Below are 25,329 nucleotides of genomic sequence, written 5' to 3'. Positions count from 1 at the left end.
CGTTGCCACGTTAAAACAAATAAAAAGCAATAAAATAAAAGCAAATAATACGTTCCCCTACATAAAAGAATAAAAAAGAAACGGATATATTCTCTTACTTACATTGTGTATTTTTACCTGCATTACGTATGCTAAGTAATTTTAAAAAATGAGCAGGTGCAAGAAATGAGATAACATTTGGAAAAGGCCGAACAAATCGTCCGTTAGTCTTGATACGTCCATCTCGTGGCCTGTATACTTCGCAGGCTACATATATGATTACCCTAGCGGAAAGCGGTCGAAGAACATGTTACAGGGCCTATGAGGATATTCCTTTAACTCTCGTAACTTTTCTCCTTCTTTTGCCTTTTGGACTTTTTCCCCGCGTGCATCGTCTATACCGTGAAAGATGAAATATGCCTGACCCTCTGGAGATTCCTACGTCAAACTCGATCACGAACATCCTTCGCCCTACATCATCGAAAGCTGTTTAAACAGACAATTTTTCATGAAAATTCGAAACTCGATTCGCTTAATTACCCATCTTGCGAACTTCTACTTTGTAACCTTCAGTGTTGACTGTTTTTCACTTTTCATGGGAAACATTGCGAGCAGTGCGCGCTATTGCTACTTTTTCGACAAAATATTTTAGTGGAAAGCAGAAACCACGCGCTTTGAAAATATAGATGAAGGCCAGCCTGTCCTTTCTTTTCTTCTTTTTTCCTATAGTTTGCAATTTTTACGCAATCGACACCGCTTGAAATGCTGATACAAATTGACAAAATCAAACTTCGGAAATTCATGTAAACAAGATATAAACATGTTTCTATAATTTGTTAATAGGATTTATCTTTACACGTGATCGTGTACACAGCAGAATAAGTTAGCCAGATACAAAATGATAATAATTAAAGGTATTGTACGCTTAAACGTTATCTATATAATGATCAATAGAGATTGATTACGCAGCGACTATACACACCGTAGATCTGTACAGATTGAATATTAATCGACTGTGTACTATCATTGCGATCTATGAATATGCATAACATACCCACGAATAATACAATTATATTTGCTATACTATGTAAATGTACAAGTGTCTTTTCAAATATAAGAATAGCTTTTATATTTTATTTTTCTAAATATCGAATACATAGCAGTACAGCGGTAATGCGTTAAACAGTGGTTACGATCGATCGACATAATAGTAAAGGGTTCAAAAACACAACAAATGTCAGGTAAAGCACTAACCTGTCAGCCATTGCCCGAGCCATGCCCACCGAGAATAATTACGGTGCATTTGCCATTGGGAATCAAGGGAAACAAATACCGCTGACTGTTGAAGAGGTCATTAAATGAACAATAACTTCTGCAGTGATACGATCGATGAACAAAGTATCTATAATAATCGCAGATGAAGAAGATAGCATTACAACTTCACGGCTTCACGGGCTTCTAATTTGATATTCCGTAAACAAATGCCCAGTATTTTCTTTGCTTCTTTCAATGAACCATCAAAGAAAAATTATGTTTCCCATTCATACGTTTCGAAAATGAAAGTGTCCAACTGCTTACTCGTATCTACTGTTAACAAAAATTCAGTATCCGTGGAACAAACGCGGGTATTTTCGTTCGATAAAGACACAAATTTCAGTATTTTGAAGAACAGAAAAGATTTCATCTATTACTTCGAGAAAAAGAATACTTGCAAGAAAATAAATAAAATTTGAAAACACGTATGCGAGAAAAATTTAGTCAACTGTCGATACCTGAGCAAAGGAAACTTTTCAATACCGATCTTCCCTTCCTTCTGCACTACCTAGAATCTAATTTCTTCAGCTTGCAGGGAAGAGCTACCAGAGAATGGAGAGTTACAGAGCTTGCGAAATAAGCTTGGCAGATCGCCGTAACGTTACTCGAAAATGACGGAGATCACAAGAAAAGAAAAGACTGGACCAGGCTGATACGACGGCGAGAAAGAAAAGTTTGGCGACTTTAGCGAGCTCTGAACCGACGAAAGCAGCGCCGTTCTCTGCTGGGCACAGGCTGAAGAGACTCCACGGTTTGCCACTTGGACCTCGAGAGCTTTGCTTGTCTCTAGAACTCTCGAGCACTCGTTTAACAGACGGTAATTCTACGGTAATACAATGTCTTTTAGTCCCGTTTGCGGACAGTGTTGTTCGCTACGGGGAAAACAATACGCTAAAAGGTACCAAGGTTCTCAGTAAGAATTTTGTTCGATAAATTCCTCGTGTCCCTGCTTTGCAATTATTTATTACCGTACAAATGAAAAAAAATTCATTAAGGCAAGAATTCGTTTCGTTCAAGCAAAACTGCACTGGTAAAAAATTATTCGTTACGTAAGCAAGTACGAATTATATAAATAGCATATGTATTTCAAAGAGAAATCTCAATAGAACTGCGGATGGTCGTGTTTCGACGGCGTCTGTGGATTTGAGAAACACGTTTAACTTTTGGCCTGGCTACGAAATCACTCGAAGCCCTTGGGCCAAGAGTCTACTCAACTCTATACACCAAACGCGGCCACTCCGTATCCAGATTTCAGAAAGAGCACATATCATAACCCGAAATGCGTTGGTATCTTCTCACGTCGCGGTTTCACGTCATTCAACTCTTTCAACATCTATATTTATAACTGGATCTTATATCTAGAATTATTCATCTTCCACGTATTTATTTGCGACTGTTATCGCAGTTACGCTCTTCGCTCACGAAATTCCAGCATCCAATTTAAAAATTCTTAGAAACGTTCGATAATCCTCTTCGATGCGCGCTTAGTTACTCTCATTTCTCGAACTTCGCTTTCAGAAGTTTTTCTACGGCCACGTTTAAATGTTTCCAGCCGTGATCGTAGATCTCTATAGTCTCTGCATTAAAAGATAGCAATAAGTCTGGAAGATTAAATTTATAAGAACTTACGATCATAATTCGCCAGCCGGCCAACGAAAAATGGTCCACTATAAATTAACCCTCGAATATTTCTATCGAGTTCGGTTCAACGAGGAAATATACTTGATCCTAAATCTCGCGCGATTTTTAAAACGCTTAATTTAATCCCGTGTACAATCTCACGGGTCGTTCCTCAATCTGGGGTGTTTGAAGAGCTTTTAAAGCAGTACACGCACGACCTGTCGACTGCTTTGTGCCGATTACGATTTATTAACTACGTTCGTCAACAACTGCGCGGATTACGTCAAACGGTAACAAAGCAGCCTTTAAACGTACTACTTTTACGCTTCAAACGCGAAAACACAACCGTGAAAATTTAATGGGGAAGGAAGTACGAAGATGTATAAATTGAATCTCGACTATCTGGACGAATATAAAATTGGAAAAGTTATTGTAAGAGCATTTCATTGAATACAGCTGTGATAATTATCGTAAAATTATTGGAATCGCCGTAAACGTAACTAGCCTATTATCTGATAATTGTTGCTATAATATAATCGTTTGTATTTTATTCTACATCAAACATCATTAGCTATAAGATTATATAATAAATTATGCAATAAACTTACCGCGTGCATGTTAGTTTCATAATGCTGGAAAAGATCGTTTGAAACGTGAATAATGTGCAAATGCTATTACAATGGTACGTCGGATAGAAGAACGAGCAGTGTGAGAATAAAACACGAATAATAAAATAAACAACACCGAATTAAATAGGAAAGAGAAGAAACTTTATAAAAAAAACGTGACTGGTTTACTTTAGTTTATCCGGTAACTAGGAGACGTATCTGACCATCCCTGGAACCCCTGTGAGTTTCAGCTTGCAAACTTATTTATCTCTTTGCGGAGATCTTGCCGAATCTTTCCCCAGAGAGAATTTAGATAAGTGCGCTAAAACAAATTTGCGAGATACTTGTGGATGTGGCTCTTGTTAAATTTTGTTCGATGTTCCCTAAGAAATTTCGACCTTCTAAACGAGCATTTTCAAGTAGAAACGTTGAAGATTTTCTATGCGTCAAAGTAAATTAATTCAGATTTGTTTGAATCCGATTTTTACAGAACGATCAGCTAAAGAGCGGCGAGAAATGTTTTTAAGTAGAAACGTCCTTGTTAGTCAGACGTCCAAGTAGAACACAGTAGTTTACTCATATCCAGCGAAGCTATACAATGTTCCTAATACATTTATGATAATGGCACCACTGTAACTGAGATATAGCCAAATTATACAGAGTCGTAATTACGAACTGACTCTAATTGATCGATTTTCTGAGGGTGACTTAAAAAATGTCCGACAAGAAATGAATGGCATCGTCATTATTATTGCGGCTGCTCGAACGAGGAAGGCTTCACATCTTTCGAACGAGTTCCGAATGCGCGGTAAAAGCGGCATTGAATTTCAAGGATTCTCGTGCCTTAATCGTCGCTGGAAACAGTTCTTAATCACGGTATCGCCTAAAATGGTTTCCTACGTCTTATGCGCCTACCGCGTTTACATGTGATTTCGCAAATGCATCGTTCGAACGCATTTGAAACGATAAGGAGAGGCAGAAATAGATTCGACGTGCTTTCCAAATCTCCGATTTCATTGAAAAATTTAATCTACCTTAATGGAGTGCACCCATTATCACTGAATAAAAGGGCGATGATAACAGTAAAGTTAAATCCCATTATGAAAGATACATAACGGTGAACAGACCAAGGTATCATTACAAGCTTATCGAACAGAATCGTAGCGTGTTCCAAGTTAATGCGCAAACTGGTTCGGGGCAATTTTACAGAACACACTTCGCTCGAGAACCGTCGATAATACGTCAGGATAATTAACGACTTGCGCTCAACGTCGATGGAACAACGTTTAATCTCGATTTTCTCAAATCTTCTCCATGACTCGGCAAAAGCATGCGTATCTCGATGAACCTCGCCAGGAATCCGCTCGTTTACTAAAAAGATCAGTTCGCTGATTATTTGGAGAAGAACTGTACCGAAAGTTGCTGTAGAAACGGGAGGGAAGGATCGCGGCAACAAAAATAAAAGTAAAACCGAATACAATTTTTCGCACATTTGTACGTCCGCGCGTGAAAAATTTCCCGTTATTCTCGACGCTAACTTCTAAAAAACGTCGACATGAATTTTTTATAAACCTAGGAAATTCGTATGCTTCACGCGCGACTTTCCAGCGAGAAAATTCTCTTGACATCGCAGGAAAACGTCGAGCAAAGTGGTATCTTAAGTTTCGTTACACGTGTGGCTACCTAGAGACGTTTTCCTCCTCCTGACTACCGGAAAAATTACTAAGTTTTGTGGACCTACCAGACCAAACGACGCCCAACTTTCACATTGGTTTGATCATTGGTAACAATCCATTATACTCTGATCGAATGCTCAACTCTAATACCAATATAGCGAATAGCTCGAATTTTCAAATATAATTTCCTCCTAGTTAAAGTGAAACGAACCGAACCAAACAAATTGCTATATATATACATACGTGACACTCTTTATTATAAAAAAGGAAACGCCTGTTTTATAATGCAACCAGATGGAATATTCAATAACGATATGAAAAACGTAAAATATTTGCAAGATAACGAGAATTTTTGACATAAATCGCAAGCTAAATTTGCACAGGATATGTAACTTAAGTTAGATTGTCTCAAGCATTTCTTTTGTTTTATAAGGAAATAATAGATGCTCGACATCTTTTATTTTACATTATTTTATTTAGTTCTGTGTGATTCATTATGTATGTTCTAATAGAACAAAATGGATCATACATAATTCAATAAAATAATATAAAACAAACAATGTTGTGCATCTACTATTTCCTTATAAAACGAATGAAACTTTTGCGACCACCTAATATTTCAATATTTGCACGAAAAAGTTAAATATTTTTTAAGCAATGTTTTAAAAATTAGAATGTTTTCATTCGTAATAATAGCTACATATTTTAAGTTATATGTATATCCTATTTACATGTATTCGTGTATTTTAGCCACAGATGACGACACAACGAGAAAATTTTATGCTCAATGAACAGAGCACGCCATAAAATGTAGACAGGCTATAACGTTGAAACGAATCAGTATCACTCAGTAGTGATGCTGAGACTGCACTTTAGATTTTTAACGATCGACGTCTCTTTCAACTTTTTCAGCAGTTTTTCTTTTCTCGTTTCACTTTCTAATTCCCTAATTTGATCAAATCCCGTCAAATTTTGCTCAAAGGCAAAAAGCTCGATAAATCGACATCTCGTCGATGAAACTTTCAATCCAATTATCTACAGACAATTTCTTTCTTGCAACTGTCGCATGTTTCTCAAAAAACACCAATTTCACTCGATTAACATCGTATTACGATAAAATCTTATTTTTATACGCGTTCACCCGTTTTCGGCGCTACCACTATCAGAAATTCGAAATATTGTGGAAATAATATTTCTCCGGCACTCGTTTATATTTCACTCGCGCAGATTCTTCCCGAATTATTTCTCCCGAATGCTCTGAATATTTCAACGTTTCCAGAACCGCTTTTCGCCCGATACCGATATCGTTTCTTCCGCAAGCAGCCCCTTACTCGAAGTTTTCTCCTTCTTTTTCGATTTCGTGAAAACTCTACACCTCGAAGAATTCCAAAAGATAAGATCGTTTCGGCCGACGCCTCCATGGTCAAATTTCCACTCGAAAAATCCGAGCGCCAACTTCGTTCCCAACTCGTCCCATTATATTCGTACGTCGCGCCACACTTTACCTGATTATCTTCAACCGTTCTTCCACATTGCTTTCTCCGTCCTTTTTCATCGACTTCTGCTCACCACTCCTGTGCTATGCGCTGGTGCTCGACTTTACCCCTTTTCCCGTGCACATCACAAATCTCTCTTTGCGCCAGGAAAGCTCGGGAAAGCAGTGTCTTTATCCGGCAAGGTACGTCCGAATCCTTTCGCCGTTGCACTCGTGTCACCATTTCCAGGTAGCTTACCTTCGCTATTTCGGTCAGCAGTTGAGGTTGTCGAAATCTTTGAATGAAACCCTCGAAAGACGGACTCAAGGCCCGCCGCTAAAGCCGCCGTTTCTCTTCATCGATCCACAGACTCGAAACTCCAGATTAGGTAGAAGTATCTACCTCAAGAGATTCCATAGAAGAGGTGAAATACGCCGAAGGGAGAAAGGAATAGATCGCGTGAAACGAGATACTCCGAAACGGGAACGAGACTGGGGGATTGGGGCCTCGAAAAAGCGGTTAGAAACGAAGCAAGATGAGCGGAAAATGCAGCGTACATTGCCCTATCTTTCTTTTTTTTCTCTCTTTTAGGTATCCTTCAGGAGAAAATCCAGGAAACAATACCCCTGAGTTATCCAAAGAAATAAGCGATTTCCCTGACGTATCAGAATAGGGCGAAAAGTAATGCAGGTACTCATAGGTCGTGAAGATTACCGTTCTCTAGCGGGCACGACGTTTGGTGGATTACACAGTAAAAGAAAATATAGAAAGCAAAAACGTAAACGCGATGTTGTTTAGAACGCCTGTTTTGAATCATAGACAGAATTAGCTTTGGTTGCATAAGAAATGTAGGTGGGTAGATGGGAAAAATAATTAATCAGTTAAGAGCATAGGATAAAGTACGATAATGCAAATATTCTCGTTTTTCCTGTGGTTTCTTTATAAAATATAAAAATGATTAATTGCATACGCGACGAAACGAAGCTATTTCATACGTCGTAATTAATATTAAAATTATTTTTCAGTGAGGTAGTATCCAATCAGTTTCGAAATGTCACGAATCGTATTCGAAGCGTTGTATTTTACGTTCGATAGAACTTTTGCGTTTCATCAAATTCCACACTAAATTCGTCATCGCAACTAATTTTGACGGTTGCCAACGCGTCGAAAATTTCACGCGATACGGTTAATCGAGGATTGTTCGAAGGCATAAAGTATTTACGTGTGGTGAACGGTGGGCATTCGGTGCCAAACGTTGACTATGCAACGAAGGGAAGCAAACCGCAAGATGCCGGATTCGACGTATGAAAACGCGCTATTCATCCGCATTGCCATTTTTTTCATAGTTCTGCTGGCATGCACGCGGTTCTTGTCGCGCATTAAACGGAGAAAACTGGAAGGAAGAGAACGAGTCGGGAAGGAAGCTGGAATGAAAGAAGTCTGGGTCGCCGCATTCTTTATCCCAGCCAATCGCAGTGTATAACGAATGTTGCAAGCACGTAATTTCCATCTTCCTGGCGTACCACCAACTTCTGGCAAGTGGGAAACATCCCGAATAAAAAGAAAAACATTGGCTGTGTGAAAGGTTGAATTTGTCGCTATACATTCGACATAAGAAATTTAGAGAATAATCTTCTTTTAAATTTTACGATAAGATTAGAAATGATAAAGAACTTACGACACTAGAACAAAAATCATTGTAAATTTTAGATCAGATATTCTTAAATAAACAGAACGTGCCAACAGTAATATAACTCGCTATACGATGCTTTCAAACAATATGAGAGATACAAAAAACTTCCATTTTTTTTAAATTCAATACCGGCAGTTCCTAATCAAAATAACGCGATAATTACTCAATGGCGTTCATTAAGCGTACAAACAAACTAAATCTGATTATATACAACACAAACAATGTGGAACCTATAAAACAAAAAGAAACATCAACAAGTGTGAATCCTCAGTTGTGATCCATAAAGTCGTGGAACTAACAGAACGAGTCTCAATGTCGTGAGACCGGCTACAACTAACCCGAAGCCTTGGAAGACACTTCGAACAACCACAAGATCGACGTACCAACCAGGATGTTGAAGTTAGAGATGTCAAGATTCCAGAGTGATTCGTGGCTGGTCCCACAGCCCCAGGAACTTTGAGTTCGAGTTTCGAAGATTTCCACATGGTCCAAGACAGGCTCTACGGTTATAAATTTCAACGGTCGGATTCTTCCGATCGTAATCGAAGAATTAAGTCTCTTATTTACGGACGTATTCAGTTATTTTCTCCAAGATATACTTGGGTAATGCAGCGAAGAAGTAACGAAAGAAAACAGTCCAGAGATTGGCGAAGGTGTTACAGCCTTGAGGGTTTAAGAGATCAGCAACGCTAGCCTTAGACAGGAGGCTTCCGACGCGTATCCAGGGGATATAGTTGAACCGTATTTCTTTTAAATTTATAACCAAAGAATTTGCCAGATTGGAAAGCTAGTAAATCTCAGATGTAGCGTCAAAATGTTATTGTATGTTTTATCGTTATTTTACACGGATCTGGAACTACATCGTAGGTTGGTATTCGTCACAGGGTGTTACTCGTGTCACCCACGATATTAATTCCATTTTATATTTCGAATAAAACATTATGAATACGCTGTTGCATTTCTAAAGAAGTTCTTAGTGCATATTTGTAACATCATAAAATAATCTTTCGCTATAAACGAGAATTCATTTGAATTATACTGCAATTTACAGATTCAATCCTGTTGTTCTTTTTTCCTCGTTTTTGTTTTTTTTTTTTGTCGCACTGTTACGGAGGAAAACGTTATTTTGTTTTTCGCGCTTATCTCTACTTCCACTTGCACGAAATTGTGTCAGAAAGAGGTATACAAGGCGGGGAACGGGAAAAAATCATTCCACCTAGTACTTTACTTATTTTCATTCTTCGCGACGAACATATTCATAGACTTGGAATTTCTCTCGATATTCTATATTCAATATATGGCTTCGTGTCTCTTCCTTTTCTCTTTATGTTTCCTATAAATTTGTTAACACATTTTTGCCGCTACTTTAACGAAAGCAATATTTTTTCACAAAATAAAAATCTTCGATTGTTTTATCTCTACTAAAATTTTTCCATCGTTGCAAACCACTTCAAAGGCTTCGAACGCTACTATCGAGTATATCTTATTTCTATACTGTGTCTGTTGCAAGACAGGACAAACGCATTGAAAACATCTGAAGCAAAGAATCGAATATCTCTTGGGAAGTGTCTCCCTATCGACTGACCAAGGGATTACTCGAAGACAATTAATACAACGGAGAAACGATTGCTCGCTACAATTCTTAGTTTTCCCTCTTGATTTTGGATCGGGCGAACCAAGTGTATCGAGTACTTTATCTGGATGCCTTTTGTATCCGTTACAAAGAACCTCGGCAACAATGGAGGCTGACTATTCGCGTCAGTTTCACGCATATGCCAGGGGCGTTCCAAAAAAAGAAACTTTCGATTCTCCGCAGACATAATCACGTGACTTCCGCCGAGCATCCACGATTATATCTCCTGCCGGATCAAAACTCACCCATTCTATTCTCGACGACAAAGCGATTGCTTGACGTTTCTCGGTTATCTGCGTTTATACCGTCAACATCGACTCAGGGATATAAACGGAATAAACAATACCGATAGAATGTTTGAGAGATACATCAAATACCAGGATACATACAAGTAGGGTAAAAGCATAAAAATATAATATTTCTGTAAAGTTATGCAAAATTAAAAGTTACGCAATTTTATGATGAATCGCGCATAATTTTATTCCTTGTGATTTAATAAGCTTAGAATTGAAAAAATAAATACTTCTGAGTTACATTTAATTTTGGTTTCATGAAGAATATCGTAATCTTTTGGTGTGGAAAGAAATCTTCATCGTCTATGTTATTTAGGTGCTTCTTAAGTGTGAGAGGACTTACATGGCACACGAGTTTCTCGCTGCAGCCACGGACCGAGAAAAGATTCATGGAGACCATTATTCACAAACGATTTAGCGCCAGAATAATGAATACAGCGATCTATACGGCTAACAGAGCAGACGGGAAGGGGTCGAAGGGCAGCCCAAACCACCAAGTAAATGCAGCAAAGTCGGAAGCAGAGCTTGCAGGATCTTCTCAACTTCATAGACATTCTCCATAGACGTTTTGCATGGACGTTCAAGAAACTTACCAGAAACCATTTTCCATTCAAAACCTCAACATTAATATCTATTAAATTTAATATTTCTTTAATCCTTCTAAATACTACGTATAATTACTTTTTATAACTATTTATATTAGATACAATATTATTAAGTTATACATAGATAAGATGAGTATTTTTAGCGTGTAATACGCCATGTTATGAAATATGTTTTGAAAGAAAACCGGCCATATACGGGTACGTCCGTATCACCAATTTTTTATTCAGATCTGGAAGTTTACGAGATGGTGTAACGCATCGATCTTACCTTCGCGATCGGACAGGTAGTTACAGGACAGCGTAATCCATAAAATTTCACCGAACACAACTGTAATACACGATGGCGAGCGTAGAATTTGTCCCTACTGAGTCAGGCGCGCGGCATAAATCAACCGGTGGTATTGTACAGCCACGAGTTCCGAAGTGGACTCGGTACACGCGCAGGCCAAAGCAAATATTTTATCCCCGCGAATTAGCATAGATTTCAGGCATCGCCGAATGAGAAGCGTAATCGTCGGAAAGGTTTATCAGCGTACCTGGATCTGAATACTTGAGCGTCTAGATAAACGCCGTGCCGTATTCCTGATTAACAATGCAATACAAAAAAAAAAGCGCAAAATATAAATATCAGAATGTTTCTCTTTTTATGGCAATAATGTTTAATCTGTGTAAATGAAATTGTTTAACACCGCTATACACGTTTAAATTTCTACGAAAAATTTACACGCTCCATTCGAGTTACGGAGAATTCCATTTATTTATTACATTCTTCGTTCCTTTAACGGGAACAAATCTTAGTCGTTTACCGTCAAGATTATAATCGCGTGTTCGAGGAAAATCAATGTTATAAAACCATACGTCACACGTCGAATTTTTCATCAAACGTCGTCATTATTGGCACCATGAAATCACGTGAACACGCGCTTTATCGTTTGATTTATAATATCCAGAATTCTGATCAATACCAATCGTTCTTTTTTTCCGGTATCTCTTCTTCCTGGTTTGCGAACAAACAACGGGAACTCGGTCGATACATTTGATTTCACAATGATACATACGGATCGGATAACGACCACACTTCTCGAATTCAATGGTCAGAACAATTCGTAAAAAATTATCTACTTGATCACCTATGTGTATCAATAACAATTACCTTTTACGCTATTCCAATAACTTGGATCGAGTATCGAACGTGAATATATTTGTAATGAAGTTTTCTCGATCATAGAATTGTAACACAATACGTTGGGAAAAACACCGATTTCGAAATCCGTTATTTATTCGAATCTACTCGATACTATTAGTATCGCGATCAATACGGTTTCGTCGAAATAGAGAATAATACAGCGTAACTCGATAAATATTGACCTGTCAATTTACCTATCCACCAGAGTGAATGCAATTTAATGAGGTCCCACGGTATAGTGAAAAAAACAGTGTATGTGAAATTCAATATGTACCCTGTTCAAATCTCCGTAAACGATATTTAGTGAAAAACAAAAAAAGGAGAGAGAGAGAATAAAATGAAAAACCGATATTTTTGGTTCGAAAATAAATACCTTCGAAACATTGATTTATAGACATGGAAAATATTTTTCAGGATATCAATGTATATACCTGGAATGACTTTTTTTATTTTTCTTCTTTTAAAGTGTTGCGCAGTCGTTGTTCCACTTCGACAATCTTATTTCCACTGAAAGATCTCTAGAGCAGCGAAAATCTCTAGGATCCACGTAGAAATAACGGGAGAAACGAAACGATATTTAAAGGCTCCGTAAGATGAAATTGATTTTCTGCCAGTCGTTGGTTGCATGCCTAGACAGTCGGACATCTTGCCGAGCCGCTCTCCTTTCTCTCATATATAAATCAGCTTGCATCCCGGTCGTAAGTTAGAAATAAAAACGATGAGATTGTAAAACACAGACTAGTCTATCGGGGGAAATCACGCAACCTTATCACTCACAATCTGTCTAAAGAATATTAGAGGAAGTTGCACCTCCAGCCAACGAAATGACCGTTTCAAGATTGATTCTCGATAATATGAGTAAACGACCAAGTATGATAAATCACAGAAGTCAGACACAGTAAACCATAAGAATATAACAGATAGGAGTGAGTGAATAAAAAACAAGAAGAAAAAACGAAAAATAATAAGGATCAATTCAAAGAATCCCAAGAGAAATTTGAAGTTACGAAAATAAATTTTTTAGAAGTTATTTCAAAATCATATCAAACATGTCTTAAAAACTTAAAGCAAAGTTTTATACGTTTAAAAATATCCAAGGTCGTGTCTCAAGACACTGAAGTCATTCAAAGATTTGCAAGGACGATTGAAAATTACTTTGGAGACATTAACGTAATTCAAGGATATGAAGAAATCGTAAGCAATAAATATAATAAAAGTACAAAGAAAAGTTTTATGATGGGCGGAAATCCAGCCTTACGGAAAAAGTTCGCGAAGATGATGGGAGAAAAAACTAGGACGAGCAAAAATTTCCCAAGACCGTAGATAGCGGGATTCAACGTAGCTTTGGTCTGACAGTGACGTATACGAACTGCGCCACAATGGCCAGAACCTAAATTGTTTCGAAGTAAATAGCGCGCGGGTGCCTCGTGGCTAGCAAATTGCATCCATGGCACTTTAGAACGATATTCTCCAGCCCGTCCTGCCCTTTGTTATAGTCGCCACCCTCTAACCCTTCTACAATTTGTTTGGCAACGGATGACCACTGCTGTAAGCGCATTTAGAACGCTTATTTTTGCGCAGTGCGAGCAACGAATATTTTTCTGGTCGCGCGACCATTTATCCTTACCAGTTAATTGAAAACAACATTACTGGGATTAAGTGTACCATTCAGTCGTGGTGACTAAGCAAAATGTATATAAAATAGTCTGCATACGCAGGATTCGCAAAATATGTGGGAAATATTTATAAAGTTGATTCTACACATTAAACGATGAAAAAAGTTTATACAAAAATGTCGTTTGGCTTATTTTTCTTTTTTATAAGCAATTTTATTTTACGGAATATGCACAGGATTTTGACTGTGATATTTAAAAGAAATTTAAAAATATTTAACACTCTGTAGAACTATATGTACAGGTTAAGGATACGAGATCCATACTCATTGCGTGGTGAAATATTCGACTTTAAGAGTTCGCGCTTTCATGTTTTATTTGCGTGGTTTTCTCATACGACCAAGGAGCAACGGTGCCGCATCCTGACTATAATATAAATGAATAGGACACTATTTACCAAGTTTAGTGGCAACGCTTATGATTTACGCGTAATACGTCGGTACCATTTACATCCTCGCGGAGAGTAATTTGTACAGAAAGCTGCAGCAATACAGCAGTGCAGTGGAAGTGCAGGTGCGGGATGTTCATCGTGCTTCAACGTTGAATTAAATATGTATCAGGAAACGGCTCGGTATTAGCCTGGTGAGATACCCATAATTAAACCTCAAATGTATGAAAATAATGCTAATTGCGGAACCTTATTATCAATGCGGCGCGATGTTTCGCTGACGCGATTGATATGCGATTGGTCATCGAATTCTCTTATATGAAGTTAATTAATTTTGATCTATAGTCTCACATTACGGTATATTCGAGCAAAATAAAATCGCATCTTCCTTAAAAAAGGATCAAGATTAAAAATCACTTTGACATTTTTGGAACGTGAAGCGGCGAGAATATTCTACAAAATAGATTCATCCGAAGCAAAAATTTGTAAAAAATCTCAAACGTGCTACAGCTTATTTATGTTTGATAAGTCTCACTGAGCTATGCAACATCGATTTAAAGTTTGGAAAATATGAAATCAAAATCCTACATCAAGCAAATGGTAGGTTATTTCCATTTGAATCTTAGTAGAAGCAAGAGCGATGGTAGGTACTATTAATGATCTCCCTTCCTTTCCATTTCTTCCGTTCCTTTCCCTCCTTGTGGAAGAAATACATATATCCTTCGAATATACGTATCGATCCAAAGCGATGAGCATATATATAACAACAACTAAAGAAATATTTAGGAAATGATCTCGCGTGTATTTGCCAGATTATTATTTTATTATTATTTTATTAATTATTATTTTATTATTATTAATTATTATCGGAGTTAAATTATTCTTAATCCTCTACACTATTAATCTAATCCACGAAATAGCGATACAAGAGGACACGAACGAAATTAACGTACGTATAATTGCTGCAACACCGATGCCCGTAAATTATGGTAAACGAAGAGACTAGGTGTGCCCGCACCAATGAACTGTGAACCCGTAGTCGGTATCGCAATGTCTCCTTTGGCTACAAACTAGAAACGAACAGAGTCTCGTACTGCGGCGTAACTAAATAGGTGTATTGTCATTGGACGCTTCAGTACAAAGCAAAAGGATCACCTACAGGAACACTATGACACGACAGGTGAGAGACATCCAAAATTAATTCAGCGGTCCTGGCGCACGTGAAATTAACCAACCCGCAAAATTACTTCGTGTACCATCAGCTCTTCTGTTTCATTGCCAGAATCCTGTGTTAAGATAACAAGATGCTTAAACGATAGGCAAAGCTCACTTAATTGTGCAGCAATTTTCTTAGAAACGTAGAACGATAACGGGTAACGACAATAATTTCTGATTACCAGACCGGATGTAGTATTCGCCTAAGGAAAGCACTAGCCAGGCTGGTTATTTAACTACGGTAAGATCGCATCGCCGCAGTCACGGCATTGTAATAAAGTCGCTGACTTATATGCGTTACAAGTTCGTTACAAACTCGCGACTGCAAGTACGTAGGGAAGTTGAAGCTCTTAAATTCGCTTCACACGAAAGTCTTGTCCGCTCCTCGTTTTCTTCGCTTTGTCGCGTTTACCAGTGTTACCCTCCACTATCCGCGTGTTTAAAAACACGTTTATCATCATTACCGCTTTCGAATTTGGTAAAAAATTCCACTATACCGTGTTCACGCTGCATTGAGCAAATATTTTTGTTCAGAATTGTGTAAGCACAATCGAAGAATATCGAGTTTTAGATCTTCGCAACTTCAACGGGAATCACGTTTATACTTTCGAGAAACTGAAACGTGTACTTACAAAAGTCTAGAATTGTAGAAGAAATTTAACCCCTTCAGTCGACCAAATAAAAGTTGAATAATTAATGAAAATCAGTTACGAATCCTTTTTTTATGCAACAGATGGCAAATTTGTCATATTCGATGTTTTTTATTAAAAATTATAGAAAATTATAGAAAAAAGAATTTATGACACTGCTGAGTGGGCCCTCAAAGGGCCTAGGTCTGAAAAACTCTCGAAGGGTCAACAGTATCACAAACCACTCGGTAATAGAAGCAAATATTTTGCTTTTAACCTTCACCCCCATCTTGAGCGAATAACTGCGGGGCAGATGTAAAGATTCAGTCGTCAATAGCTGTTGTCTTCCATCTGACGTAAACTAAAAGTCGTGGTCTGGCCGCCACCTACGAAGGGTAAAGGCGCCAAGGTACAATCATCAAGAGTAGAGTTGTTCCCCCGCCTTACGACACACCTAGATAATGACCGCCGGACATGACGAGTCAGATTCAAACAGTCATTCGTCGAGTACGGTTCATCTCTGTCTCACGAAATTCAAGGGTCGTGGTCTGACCATCAGACACGACATAATAGTTGACATTGTGTCATATCTAAAGGAGACAGTCCTTTAATAGTCAAGCAACCAATAAAATCATACAATCCATTTTGTAATCTATCTGTCTGGTCTGTAACTCCTTCCCTCCGTCAATCCGCTCACAACCGCGAGTGTTCAAACACGTATATAACTACGAATATAAATTATACGAATCAATGAAACGTCGATTCAATTTGATGTAGCACAAAAATTGGCTATAAAAGGAATCATCTTTGACAAAATTATTGGAATTCTTCCAGATTAACTATTTCGTTGTGTTAGTTGGCCCGGTTTGGAACTTTTAGAACTTCTTATATACCGTCGTTTTTTGTTAACTCTAGTAAAAAGCATTAACGATTGAATTGAATTGGTCATTTTACATAAAAGTTGTAGAAAATGGAGAAATTTTCCTTGAAAGAAGAAAACCGTTGTTTACGACATTCATAAGAGAGGGGAGAAATAAATATTCATAAAGACGGGTGCCGTACATCAAGGGAACACCAATTGCGTCTCGCTACAAGCATTTCGCGTCTACACACGTGTATTTAACTTAACGTGCTAGTGCACCCTGCAATTGCTACATCTCTCACCCTATTTCCTGCAAATAAACTGCGTCAAATCGAAGATACAAGACTCTAGACTAAATGAAGTTTCCATCTAAAGGATCATATTGCAAATTAACTTTTGTTGTACCGAATTTCTCATTGAACACTCGTCTAAACAATATCGCAAACATCGACGTGATTCTTAATTCTGATTAAATTTTCTTCGTGCTTGAATTACATCTTGCGCAGCAAAATCGGTGAGCATTAAGAACAATTTAAATTCAAGTATCTTCTAAATCATTTTCTGAGACAAATGGTTCCAAAAGAAAATAGATAGAAGAGACGAGAATATGAAGGAAGAAAAGTAGGAGTAAAATTTATCGATTCTATGGACGAGTAAAGGCGAGGACCTCTGCTGACTTGGCAAATCATCGTTCTTCCAATGACATATCGTTTCGCGAAGATAGCAAAACCAGATCTTTGACACCGATTGTTATCGCAACTGCAGGAAACTGATGCATATCGAAAAGTGAATTGGAAATGCTTGTTACGTTTACTAACTTCCTTTTTACGATCTTCTTCCGTGTCGTTTCCTCTTATTAAAAGGGAGGCTAATATTACCGTTTCATTGAGATCAAGGCTATGCATCTTATTTTATTCGACTGGTGCAACGTTCCTATGTTTGAATTCGAGCGTAACTTCCGAGGAAGCACTAACAAGGAACTCCCTTCCTCGTTTTCATTTTTCTAATTTAAGAACGTTGCTTACGACGTGCGAGAAAATTCATGAGGAAATATTTGACGCATTCTGGTAAAAACTAATTGCAATAAATATTAAATGAAATATTTTGTATATTTCCAAGAATCTATATCAGTATAATTATATCACTGAATTTTTACCGTCTAAGAAGATGGTAAAAATAAAGAATTACTAAGGTGGAGGTAACCATTCCAGGAAAATGTTAACGATGCGTAATACTCGTTCAATTTTTTCTTTTCTCGAGATATAATATTGAACTCGACGTGTATATATTAAATAAAACAATAAAACAACAGATTTCTGATTTGTTGCATATGCCGCAAAGGAAGCGTAAAACCGCACGATGTGACTGCAGTCAAATTTAATAGCGCCATTTCTCATACGGTGCTATCGTTCCAATCGTTGTTCTCGGTATACACATATACAGAAAACTCGACTTGCATGGAACACGTACAAGGAGATTCGTATATGTGTGCACCTACCGCAATGGAGAGCACAATGCGGCTTGACCAGTTACCAACATTACCACCCAGATTTTCTTCGCTCGTATAAAGCTCAGCTAACGGGTAAACAACGCAACCCCTTCCAAAAAATACTTTTCTTAAATTTTACTACTTTCCCGAGCTAATGTGTTCATGATTTCTAACGCAAATATGAATATGAATATGCAAATGAATATTTTCGAAATACGAATTACGCGCTATACGTATTATACATATACGATTCGCGTAAGAACACTTTAAAAAAATGTGCTCATGACCTAAAACATGCTGCAGTTACAAAGTTGCTTTGTAGGTAACCGTATTCCGGTTCTCATTATACAGTTCCCGCCAAACTCGCGTTTCTTTCGAGTTTCCGTAATAAATGATTTTTATGCATTTCCTACCTGCATGTTTTCGTGCAGTACGTGGTGCAAAATTTGTGATGATTTCGACGTTGTTGCATCCCACAAACTGGTCACACTCACCTGTAACACAAAACGAAGAAAATATTACGTTATTTTTTAACATATTATTTTCTTTCTTCTTTTTTCTTGATAAAGATATTAAACGAATATAAATTCGGGGATTTCAGAATTACATATCGCCAAAGTAACTTAATAAAATTTGCTACGACATTTCGCACACTCGATTAGGCGCATCACCGCAGCTGTTTCAGTAGTTTGTGCTCGAATATAACGCGAAGTTTCTCCTCGAACAATTAGTGGTTTTATTACCTCCTAGCGTCGTGTAATCGTGTACATATCCCGTTCTGCTGTCCCACTTTCTATGTCCCGATCTTTAGATTATAGTTCTAGCCGAAAACGAGCGGATCCACCAACGTGAAAATCAATCGCAACTCAAAGTTCTAAGATCCTAATCGCATATCTTGAATGTATAAAAAGGGACGCTACTACAGGAACTTATATAACAGAAAGAAATCTCTTAATCAAATATCTTTCCTTAATTTGTTTAAAAACTTTTCTACGAAGATCTTTAAAATTTCCATCGACAATTTAATATTCTTGCAACCAAGTACCAATGATTCCCATCAATTAGTCTCCGATACCTCGTGACTTTAAAAATACCGAAATACTCTCCAGTCACTAGTGGAGTCAACTTCAGTAGGAAGGAAATTAAGCTGGAATTTCGGGACATAAGTTATTAAGAGTGCGATATCGACGACACAAAGGAAGCAACGATCCTCTTACAATGTTCGAATAACTTTATCCCTGACCTATTTTCATCGTTTATGAGGTTACACGAAGTGAACCCATCGAACGATGGCGTCAAAGCAGAACGACGTTATATCCGGGCGAGAGGTAATGAGATCTCTCCTGCCAATTGTTCTACGAATGGACGGCTGGAAACCAAGAAAGACATCACAACCAGCTGCCCCGTTTCATCCTCGATCGTATTTCTTTTCTTTCCCCTCGTTCGAGGATGTAAAATCGAAATCGAAATCAATTTGCGATCCCATCTATCGATACATCAAAATTCTAATGAAAAGATAGCGGAGTAAGTTTCGAGGACTTTTATGAACAAACGAAAATTTCATAATCCACGGGTGATTTTAACAATATGAAAGAGACACGAAATATTTTATTACGTTGAATTCATCCTTGACCTATATCGTCACTTCAGGACGATTCGGTAGAAATTTATCTTCGATGTTACCTATACAACGGGGGACTGAGTAATTAGATCTGGTCTTACAATTTCCTCGAGAATGGAAGATAGAACCGAGCAATGAGAATAACGGCATCGAAATACCGCAGTAAGATCTGCAAAAAGTAATCTGCTTACTATATCTGCTCGTTTTGACGGACCAGTGTACAATAGTCATTTTACATACACATTGGTTGTTCGAACGTTTAATTGCTACATAGACACGATTACGCGAACACTTTCTCAAAGTATGTAACATTATTTTTACGCGATTATTTAGAACGTAGAAAGCACAGGAGTATTAGATGAGAACTATTTTTTACAACAAAGAACCACCGACGAAAATATTCGCGTCTCGTTCGGAATTTACACAAGACGCGTGTAGCATGTCAAATGAAAAACGCCAAAGGAGAAACTTTTGTGAAGTTTACCCTTACGAATTCAGAAATTATTCCAACGTTTATCGAACCTCTGTGCTCCAACATTTGCACAAAGATCACGTACAAAAACGAACAGGGAACTGCCCCGGGTCAACCGCCTAGTGCACTGAAATCGAAGAAAACTTCGAGAACTTCGAAATTTATTCGCTGTGTCGGACGAATGCTCGATAAACGGCTGTATTTTAACGCAGCGATATCATTTTCTTTTTTCCTTTTTACCGTACAACAATAAATATCGATCGTATTATCGCGAATCGTCACAAACGCACGCTTTCTCGACTTAGACAATGGCTCAACGAACACAGTCAGATATCCATAGTTCTGTAGAGGTACATTTCTGCATAAAATAATCGGAAAAGTAGAGCGTCGTGAGTGATTCAACAATTAAACGTTTGCGTTCCTCGATCCGAGAAACGGGACGAAACGGAAATGCGCGTTTTCGCGAAACGCATCCATACCTTTGGAAAGAAATATTTTCGTACCCAGCCCGTTAACCCCGGAGCGGTATTAAACTCGCCGATGCGAAGACGCGAAACAGGGAAGCTCCGTGAACGAGGGAAAAGCTTTGCCAGCTTTGACGACAAAAATTCATCGCTGTAATAAAGAGGATGGAAACATTCGCCGCTGGTAAAATCAGCTCGAAAGAGCTGTTTCGAAGCAAAGAAGAAAGTCGATTATGTCCACGTTCGATGGACATGTACGTACCTAATTACTTGGCTCTACCTATTATAAAACGGTTACTTGGCTTGGAAAATGTAAGAGCCGACCGTAAAAGACGACGACGACGAACGGTTCGAAAAAAAAGAGACGAAAAAGGAGGAAAATGAAGCTTCTCGTACGAAACGTATTCACTTGGCTGCGGATGCTTTACTAGTTAGAAGAAAGAAATTTTAATCAGAACGAATTTCAAGACCTGTTTGTTCGTCGACCTGCGTAAACCGCGTTTACCTCGGAAACTGAAATTATATATCTGAGGGAAATAATGAGTTTTCTATGCCCGATGATACGAGAAACAGGATAGTTCGTCATCAAATTGTTCGAAGAGAATCTATAGCAGATCGCAAATAAGTTTTAAATATCTTGATCGAACTTTCAAATTCGAATTTCCTTGACTTTGTGTACGGAGAATTTCCATTTCCAACCTGTTCTTATCTAATGTGAAAAACTTAGGCCTGCTCGAAAGCGTAAGATATGATAATCGATACGAAGTTTGTCTTCGCTTTTCTTTTGAAAAATCCAATCTAAAGTACGATTTAGTGGTGATTAAAGCCAAATATTTAATGACTAGATAAAATCAGATATATCGAGCGCAAATTTAATAGTAATAGAAACGAAATCGTATATCATAACACAGCACAAACGCGTCTCGACGAAACTTCTCTCGTTGAGGAGTGCGCGACGACGATCTTAGGTTTAAAACTACATCTAAACCTGTACGAAACCCAAACGAGGGAACGCAAGATATGCCGAAGATAGTGCGGTAAGAGCCATCGTTGTTGAAAATAGTTCCATTACCCTAACCGGAGCTACGTTAACCCCCTATGTGCCTTGGTGTAGAGAAGTGGTAAATCTCTATTCTTCTGAGACGGCGAGATGATGTGAGGCGAACAGAGACAAGCGAAATCGAGGCGAACAACCGCATTTACGAGGATAAAAGATAAATGCTTTGGAGAAGGGTCGCGAAGTTTGAAAGTGCCGCTTTCCATGCGGAAATGTATTTACGCCAAGGCCAGAGTCGAGGAAATCGAAAAAAGGGGGAGGACAGGGTCGCAGGAAACGAAAGGCCCGACCACGGTAGAAGATCAAAGAATAAGAGAAGGAGAATGAAGCGAAGAGAAAACGAGAAAGAAGAAGATGAATAAAGAAACGGATCAATAGAGACACGAAAACGAATCAGTCGTTCACTTAGTATAGAAGGAAAAATAGAGAAATGTCGTTAAGTATAACTTGGCTGAATTTTTTGCCCTCTATTCCAGCCCTTAGACACTAACCACAAGTGTCTAGCTGGCGGCGTTACTTCATTATCCGGCGAAAGAAAGGCCGCCCACGGCTGTAAAGTCATGTCTCTCTAATTAAATTTTTGTTGCCGGCGAACGAGCGCCACGAGTCGCTCGTTTGCACCGTGTCCGACTGGTTGACAAACGAATGTAACTTCCGGCTGTTTGGATTGCCCTGGATTCTGTCCGGCACTTTTGCCGGCTCATCTAGTAAACTACTTTCTGAGTAATCGAAAAGAAAGAAGAACGGTAGATTTTCTTAGAGAACGTCGCGCAACTCCTGTAATTTTCAAATTCAACGCCGCAAGGAGAATGAAGAAGAACGATACCTCGAATCACGTACGTATAATTAAATCTGGTAACCGCACTGGCGCTCTCTCGGCGCCAGACAACGGAATAAATAAACCCAAGTTCGAACTACTCGAACTGTCGGTGAATCAATCTGGAATACACGATTGTATGTGTATTTTTCGATGAATTATCGGGCATCCTAGCGAATACTCGGTGATTGGAAATATAATTTGCTCGCACAAACGATATAAAGCCTGTTTGAAAAGTTTCTGGTAATAATATTTTAATAATTTATGTTTCGAAAATATTTTATGCTTCAATTGCGCTGAACATCGCGCTACAACGTTCGATATCGCGAAAGGTTGTAAAGCTCAAGATAATAAAGAAACTCGTTAAGTATGCCTATGAAGATCGTAAATCCCACAAAAATATAGCGCAATAAACGACGTCATTCTTGGACCTGGTAAACCTAGTACAAGCTATTCTCGTTGCACTTGCACCTTGAATGAGCATTTAGAGAGAACACGTCGAGCAACTTGCTTGCATCGGACAAGTTAACTTGTTAACAATGTTACAAAAGATATCGTTGTATCAAGATACATACTTTTAGACTTTTAAACAATACTAAATGTTCCGTTTAATTTTCAATTATAAATTATCGTAACAACTTTTGAGTACATCCGTCCCTAATCGAAAAACAATGACCCAAAGGTATTCATGGTAACGTTGCTTTTCAGAAAATCTAGCGCAAGGTTATACCATCGTCTGCCAACTATGTAGGTGATTATTAATCGTTTTAACGACGGGAACAGTGACTCTAGACGAGAAACCAAGCGAGCAAAGAACTTGTCCGCTCGTTTATTCATCGTATTACTAACAATGTGGGGCGAATTTAAATTGGTCTACTAATTTTCTGCTTTGATGCTGTCCGTGACACAATAATCGTCGAAATTGGGCGCGAATCATCGCGGACCAAAAGGAACGACAGTGACAAATGGAGGTTAAAAGAGGTAGACGAGAGAAAGAGGCCACACGACGAGTAGCACCTTGCCACTCGAGTTTATTTCTGAATACCCTGAGGACGACGTCACACGATGACCAGAATAGCGGGCATCTACGTCATGTCTGGGTAACCCCGAACGAATTTTGAAGACAGACACGCAAAAGTAGTGGGTAAAGGGAGGAAGAGATAGAGACAAGACGTTGATAAAGAAAGATGAGAAGATGAAACGAATTAGAGTCCAACAGGCTGGTGAAAAGGACACGATAGAAACACGATGGTAAAGGCCAGGATAGGAAGAAGAAAAGGAAGAGACGAGCACGAGGAACGGTGAATGAGAAGAATTCAAAGCGTCAGCTACGCAAGAACACCGAGAAGTCGTGCTCGGTTATTGCCAATCCATTCTTCAAACACCGTCTTGGATTTTCAGCTATGTTAATGTGACGAGCCAAGCCTGTCCTGAACTTCTAACGATGCCAATTTATTCGTTGAATTCTGTCTGGAATCCTGACATCACGATGGTTAATACGCCACATATAATTCACCACTCCAAATCAGTTAAATCACAAAGCCCGGGATTTTCCGTTATTCGTCCATCGAGAACTTCCTGAAACTCTTCTCGTTGCCAATTCGTGAGCTAAATTATAGTCAAATTTTGGAACGTCTCACGCATACCATACACGAACTCTTCACCTTGTCTAACATGTTTTATATTCAATGATATTACATTATCTGTTTAAAATTGTTTCTCACTTTCTGTGATTATACATAATACAAGAATATATTAAACAGTTTTGTATATTACATTTTGTGGAATTTAGAAGTTTAAATATATTGCACATTCCACGTTATGTATATATATAATATAACAAAATGTATATATTATATTACTATATTAGTTATATTAAGTATGTTGTACTTAGCATAATATCAAACAGGTACAATGGAAATATGATAATATATTCGCCACATTAATTTATTCATAGAAGCCTTCCTAATTTTCAATAGGATTCATGGTAGGAAATTTATGTATACATCATATCATGTGAAATATGAGAACTAATTTTGTATTGTAAAAACACGAAGAGTATTTAAAGAAGTTAAATTAGATGATAGTAAGAATAATTACAGCTGAAGATCTTGAGACATTAAACTCTATGAATCCAAGATCGTGAGAACAGATAGACTATCGACCCTGGAAACTCGAACATGAGTTCAAAGTAAAGGTACTCGTCAAAGATCACCACAAGACTTTAGGACTTCAAGTTCCATGAGTTCATCTAGAAGTCCGTCTTGGACCACTTCATAATCTTAAGACTTTAAGTTCCATAAGGTCAGTGCCAAAGAGATCCGCTTGAAGACGAGATTGGAGTTTTGTGATATCGAACTTGTCAAACCCGGCATGGTTGTGAAGCTCAGAGGTATAATTATGTAATGGTGGCAGAATTTCGGAATAACCCACGACGAATCCTTCTACCTCAAAGATCATACAGCTCATAGAAAACAAGGTTCTCCGGCTTTGAGATGATTCAAGTCCAATTGAAAAATGCTCATAGAATACACTTCAAGAAACAAGTTTTTTTTAGAAG

The 25,329-nt window shown here is 38.2% G+C and overlaps 1 protein-coding gene across 6 annotated transcripts in view; it reads right to left on the bottom strand.

Annotated features, from left to right (window-relative positions):
* Positions 1-25,329, bottom strand: part of LOC126921458 (disks large 1 tumor suppressor protein) — a 538,419-nt gene that overhangs the window by 501,422 nt on the left and 11,668 nt on the right. For 3 of the 6 annotated variants that reach the window (XM_050733096.1, XM_050733098.1, XM_050733089.1), the window contains exon 2: positions 18,752-18,832. The exons of the other annotated variants lie outside the window; for them this stretch is intronic. In XM_050733096.1, coding sequence (XP_050589053.1) covers positions 18,752-18,832 — 81 coding nt within the window. The remainder of the gene's footprint in view (positions 1-18,751; positions 18,833-25,329) is intronic. 6 annotated transcript variants of the gene reach the window in all.

The sequence above is a fragment of the Bombus affinis genome, chromosome 10 (assembly GCF_024516045.1).
Source record: "Bombus affinis isolate iyBomAffi1 chromosome 10, iyBomAffi1.2, whole genome shotgun sequence".
NCBI classification, from domain to species: domain Eukaryota; kingdom Metazoa; phylum Arthropoda; class Insecta; order Hymenoptera; family Apidae; genus Bombus; species Bombus affinis.
Note: the sequence above shows the minus strand (reverse complement) of the source record. Positions and strands in the feature narration are given on the sequence as shown.